Here is a 5,683-nt window from a genome sequence, read left to right on the forward strand (position 1 = left end):
TTCGGAGAATCTCGGTCATGCTCGGAAGTCTCGTCCCTGACATAATGTTTCGTCTATAGACGACTTTACCTTTTCATTTCCTAGCTGAGCTCGAGCTGCCGAGCACGTGCGAAATAACTATAAAAATATCTATTTTGTATGGATTCGTTGATGACTCTACCGTCGGCAAAGATGAACCTTTCATGTAAATTATCTTCTCTTATGTCGAATAATGTAAAAAATAGCGAATGAAAAGATAGAAGAAGGAAGCCTAACATCGATGTCCACGCGGCATAGTTCGCGATACTTAGCATGCCATTGGTTGTCACGTGATAGAGAAATACGCGATTACATTTGATATAATACGCGGGTAATTCAAACGTTCGCGTAATATCGAATGATAATCCGACGATATAAGAAACATACGAAATATGTTCTCATTTTTGCAATTATTAACGTTCGATGATGTTGTACATTACGTTTTTGATAAACGATCTCATGTATGATCGTTTCTTTCGAAATCTATCCTTATCCTATCATTTTTTAGGGGAACGTTCGAAGCGTGTTAGCGAAAATGGATCTTTTGCAATATTTCCGCCACGAGCGCTAGAGAAGCCACGAGAAGTTTCTTGATATAACGTTCCTTATAGGTTCGTATCAACCGGAAATTCCGTCGTAGGGCGCGTAAATCGGGAACTTTTCAAACTCCTGATCGTTCTCGAACAAAAAGATAGTTTTGATTTTATCCGTTAAGTGTTCCGACCATGAAAATGCAGGAGCCTCGTTGTTGAGGCACGCAGTGAAGGTAAGGTCACGGAATTAGGGTAACAAGAAGAACGATTAGGAAGTACGGTGTGTTTAGTGTCACGGTCTCTGAGGTTGGCCGAAGGAACGGTCGTGCCAGAGAAGCTTGAACCTGCGCAGAAGACGGCACGTGACCTGCGCGTCTATTCTTAGCAGAGGGTCCGTTCGACGAGAAGAACTCTGCCTCGCTCACTCGTCGTCCGGCGCGCGTCCAATAAAGAAGTAGGAGTGAGTCTGTCTCTCCTCGTCTCTCCTTCCCGTTCGTTAACCCGTTTCTGTCTCTCTCGCGATCGAGCGAGTATCCACACCCGACAAAGAAGAGAAAAAAGATGTCTGGTTTAGCGGATCCAGTGGCGTTCGCCAAGGATTTCGTGGCTGGCGGTGTGGCCGCTGCTATCTCGAAGACAGCCGTAGCGCCGATCGAACGCGTGAAACTTTTGCTGCAGGTACAGCACATCTCTAAGCAAATCGCTGAAGATCAGCGCTACAAGGGTGAGTTTGAATTTTTTTCAAACGAACGGTTTAAACATCTTTTCAGCGACCGGTTCGAATCGATTCCCGATTCGTTTCGGTCAGTCTCCTGCCTCCTCCCAATTATCGTCCGTTACGCCTAAATCAAATCTATCAATCATTATCGTTATTTCATATTTCTTTAAAACCCGTCCTAGCCGAGACTTTCCTCGAGAGGTGGAAAGTTCGTTTAGTTGAAAGATGGCATCGATCGAAGGGACAAGATTTATACCGTTATGTAATGGTCATGAACGAGGGGAGGAACAATGTCGGATCAAAGCGCGTCGTCGCATGTACGACTCAAGTATTTCCGAAGTTTTGTCCGTTTATATAACACGGAGGAAGGTTGATTTTCGACGTGCTTATATAACATTGCGTATAGAGATGTTAAATAGTCGAAAAGAAATAAACGTACACTTTTTGATGGATAATAGTGGGTCGATATTCCATAAGGACATTTTGCCTGCCAGATGGCACTAAACGAGGCTTCGCTTTTTCACTGGACAATGCCTGCTCCTTGCTTGCCGATCGATGACGATGCGGGCCAACATGGCCGTCTTTCGAATTAACGTTCGAATCGTTCTTCATTCGTTTGATTCCATTGTCGTGCGGTCGGAATAATGATCGATCGATATATCAATGACTTTACGGTCTTTTATGAATGAAATTATTTCCATTGTTGGAAAAAGATCTACGATGTTGGAATTTCGTAACGATTTGACGTTACGAATATGCATGTGATCTTGAAAGGAGACCATGTTGAATAGGTTAAATTTATATATTTTCACATTATGATGACTGATTTTGACCCTGAACTGGAAATCTAATTAGAATCAAAAATGTAATTATTGTTAAAGTATTACTTTTTTCGAATGAGTTTCAATAATCGTTGAAATAATGCTATTAGATAAAATATAATCTATTTTGAAATTTGACGATAAAATAAGTTGGATGATATTACGACGTAATACCGATTAATTTTGCACGTTCGAATTGACGTCCGACGATATTTTCTATCCGTTCCATTATCTTTGGATAAACAAAAAAAAATAAGAAATGTTAACATTGTACGTATTTAATGTCTATTAAAAGTTCTTTTGTACTGAAAGAAATATTTGTATTTTTCAGGTATGATCGATTGTTTCGTTCGTATCCCAAAAGAGCAAGGATTCTTAAGTTACTGGCGTGGTAACTTTGCGAATGTCATCCGATACTTCCCTACTCAGGCTTTGAACTTCGCCTTCAAAGACAAATACAAGCAGGTTTTCCTTGGAGGTGTCGATAAGAATACTCAATTCATGCGCTATTTCCTTGGAAATCTTGCATCTGGTGGTGCTGCTGGTGCCACGTCTCTCTGCTTTGTCTATCCGCTTGATTTTGCCAGAACTAGGTAAACTTTATTATTAGTTTTCTTTTTGCAATAATTCTGTCTTGAGATCTAGAGAGGGATATTTTATAACATACCATTCTATATAGGTTGGCTGCTGATGTCGGTAAAGCTGGCGGAGGACGTGAATTCAGTGGACTTGGTAATTGCTTAAGCAAGATCTTTAAAACTGATGGTCTTATCGGTCTATACCGTGGTTTTGGAGTATCCGTCCAGGGTATCATTATCTACCGAGCATCTTATTTCGGTTTCTATGACACTGCCCGTGGTATGCTGCCAGATCCCAAGAAAACGCCATTCCTCGTTTCATGGGGTATTGCTCAGGTAGATCAGTGATTCCGCTCTAAAAATAAACGGACGTTTTTTCACGAACTGTTTACGATGAACTCGTATGTTTATTTTCCAGGTTGTAACTACCGTTGCCGGTATCGTATCTTATCCTTTCGATACGGTACGTAGACGCATGATGATGCAGTCTGGACGTGCCAAGTCTGAAATCTTATACAAGAGTACTCTTCACTGCTGGGCCACTATTTACAAAACGGAAGGTGGTAATGCATTCTTCAAGGGTGCATTCTCTAACGTTCTTCGTGGTACTGGTGGTGCCCTCGTACTTGTATTGTACGACGAAATTAAGAACCTTCTTTAAAAAACTGCAACGATCCTCACCTCATTACCTTCACAATCGCGATCACAACCACCTTCATCGTTATCCTTGTCATCCAATTTAATAGCAATTCCCAGACCGAGAGACAGGTTACTAAGAGCTGTCGATAACTTTATAAAATTCATTTAGGCTGAAGATAACTAACAGCAGCTCGTGAAATGCATGAAACTCGGCAGAATACGTTATATCACGAATTAGAAGAGTATTCGCTTAATTTATTGCCGAATTCAGTATTTTATTGCAGCAGCTCACGTTATATGTAATTTTCATATTTCACTTCCATTATAGAAAACAAACATACGTGTATTTGCAAAAAGAATCTTAGAAATATGTTTGGTGTGTAATCACGTTACGTGCATGTGAGAAGCTAATAATATTGGAAAGGTAATCGGTCTATCTGACTTTGAAGTAAACATTGAAGGTTATCGTAGAAAAATAAAACAGCATATACAATTGAGCGAGAGAGGGACGCGCGACGAAAGAATACTAACGGCGATGGCGGGGCGCGTAGACCTGGGCCGCCCCCCGCCCTTATTCTCGGCCCGTTGTAGATAATTAATTATTCGTAATTAATAAAATATCATTTTAACGGTATCAGCGAGAGTCCACCAAAGTATGGAGGACATTAATTTAATTTCACACTCCAGTCGACTATGTGTAAGATAATGAGACGCGTTATTCAAAATGTATGCATCTGATCTGTTCATGTTAAGATGCATGCAGGGAAAGCAGCAAATCAATAAAAAATGATACAAAATTTAATTTTCGTTTTCTCCCTTTCTACTTTTGGTAGAGTAATGTGTCTATTATAATAGAAGTATGTATGATCTTTTTTTTTTCAATGTAGCTGAATAAATATTTTGTGAAATAAAGTAATCTATTGACAAAAATACATACATCAACAAAGTAAATAATACTGAATGTATGTTATTTTATCGTTTTAACATTAAAAAAAGCATATATAGTACAATTGGTCTTATATTTAATACTTAAATAATACAAAAGAGATCAAACCCTTTTATATTTTTGTACAGAGTTTGAAAAAGTCCATAGAAGGAATGACAAGTTGGGATACACGACAATTATTTTTATATACATGAAAATGATATGAAAACCTTAATTAGGTCATACCGTTGTTCTGTTCGTATCACCAGCTATCTTATTTAAAATTCGACTAAGACCTGGCATATTTAGTATAGTTCCTAGTATAGGAACCCTTCTCAAGAAGCTTATTGCTACTGGTAGAAATCCACTGTAAAATAAAAACAGATGGTTAAGATAAAAAGAAACTTATAAAATTGATGTGTAAATTGCTATACTAAGCCAATACCTGAATAACAGTACAAAGCCATAAGTTTCTATAATCATTCCAACGATAGGCCAACCCATCAGAACGACGAGAACACCTCCTAGAAATGATGCACTGGCTTTGATTTTATGCCATTGAAAGAAGAAACTTAAAGTTCGTCGTGGCCCAATGACGCAAGCCAGACCCGAAATGAAAAGGAGCTGGACAAAGAAATGGCACTTTAGTGCACTTTAAAATATGTATATACATCTTTGTTGCAAGTACTTACATTTCCTATTGCGAGTAAGCCTTTATCAAAGAATAACAAAATTCCAAGAAATAGAAACGATATTCCAAATCCTGCAAGCCCAACTCCAATTTCTGTAAAAACGTTCTTCTGTTATTCCAAATGTAATAGCAAGCTGTGTTATAATGTCAAGTTTATTTTATTTTTTTTCTTCTTAAGATCAATCAATACGAATATGGATAAAATACATAAGAATGAGAATATACTTACTTTGTGTGTCCGTGATTTCAAACATAGTTGAGAGTTAGATTTAATGTTTTTCTTTTGTGAGCTATTGCGAGTAATAGATTTTCAGTAATATTTTGTTACGACGAAAGTCTTGTATGAAATCTAACCTATATCCACGTCATTGCTTACGATGCAGCATACTATTAGATGAGTTCGTTAAACGTGGTTCTATCAGCTCGTAAAATCTCTAAATCTAATACTGTATTTGTACACAAGTAAATTCATGGATAGATATTTACTTATTTTTCTGATAAATATGCTAGTACCTGAAAAGGAGCTTCTAACGCGTTCGCGAACCTCACAATTTCCAAGTCATTTAATTTATGATAGTATTTTACCGCCATTGCTTTATTTCTGCGTGCGCATTAGTACGCGGTAAATTGAAATTTTGTCAATACCATATTCTCACTTATTTTTATTTTTATATATTTTATTATATCGTACTTGAGGATTAAATATAAAAAAGTTTTATTTAAAAAGGATGAAGGTGTATGATATTATATACAAAATAAA

General features: G+C 37.7%; 2 protein-coding genes across 2 annotated transcripts; one reads left to right on the forward strand and one right to left on the reverse strand.

Moving 5' to 3' along the window:
* The first annotated feature begins 959 nt into the window (after window positions 1-959).
* On the forward strand, window positions 960-4,109 carry LOC127061499 (ADP,ATP carrier protein 2). Its single transcript, XM_050988452.1, has 4 exons — window positions 960-1,275; window positions 2,422-2,683; window positions 2,770-3,004; window positions 3,087-4,109. The coding sequence occupies exons 1-4, from the start codon at window positions 1,113-1,115 to the stop codon at window positions 3,327-3,329; spliced, it is 903 nt and encodes a 300-aa protein (XP_050844409.1). The 5' UTR covers window positions 960-1,112; the 3' UTR covers window positions 3,330-4,109.
* Window positions 4,110-4,307: 198 nt separating this feature from the next.
* LOC127061500 (vesicle transport protein GOT1B) lies at window positions 4,308-5,498 on the reverse strand. Its single transcript, XM_050988453.1, has 4 exons — window positions 5,153-5,498; window positions 4,925-5,016; window positions 4,678-4,856; window positions 4,308-4,599 (listed from the first exon to the last, which is right to left on the reverse strand). The coding sequence occupies exons 1-4, from the start codon at window positions 5,175-5,177 to the stop codon at window positions 4,473-4,475; spliced, it is 423 nt and encodes a 140-aa protein (XP_050844410.1). The 5' UTR covers window positions 5,178-5,498; the 3' UTR covers window positions 4,308-4,472.
* Between the last annotated feature and the right edge of the window lie 185 nt (window positions 5,499-5,683).

Source organism: Vespula vulgaris, chromosome 2, assembly GCF_905475345.1.
Source record: "Vespula vulgaris chromosome 2, iyVesVulg1.1, whole genome shotgun sequence".
NCBI lineage: Eukaryota > Metazoa > Arthropoda > Insecta > Hymenoptera > Vespidae > Vespula > Vespula vulgaris.

Bases quoted from the DNA above. Each gene is read 5' to 3' on its own strand.
- LOC127061499 (XM_050988452.1), top strand. From the start codon at position 1,113: ATGTCTGGTTTAGCGGATCCAGTGGCGTTCGCCAAGGATTTCGTGGCT. The intron at 2,684-2,769 runs GTAAACTTTATT...CATTCTATATAG, and splicing joins CTTGATTTTGCCAGAACTAG to GTTGGCTGCTGATGTCGGTA. The intron at 3,005-3,086 runs GTAGATCAGTGA...TTTATTTTCCAG, and splicing joins TTTCATGGGGTATTGCTCAG to GTTGTAACTACCGTTGCCGG.
- LOC127061500 (XM_050988453.1), bottom strand. From the start codon at position 5,177: ATGTTTGAAATCACGGACACACAAA. The intron at 5,017-5,152 runs GTAAGTATATTC...ACGTTTTTACAG, and splicing joins TGAAATCACGGACACACAAA to AAATTGGAGTTGGGCTTGCA. The intron at 4,857-4,924 runs GTAAGTACTTGC...TTCTTTGTCCAG, and splicing joins GCTTACTCGCAATAGGAAAT to CTCCTTTTCATTTCGGGTCT.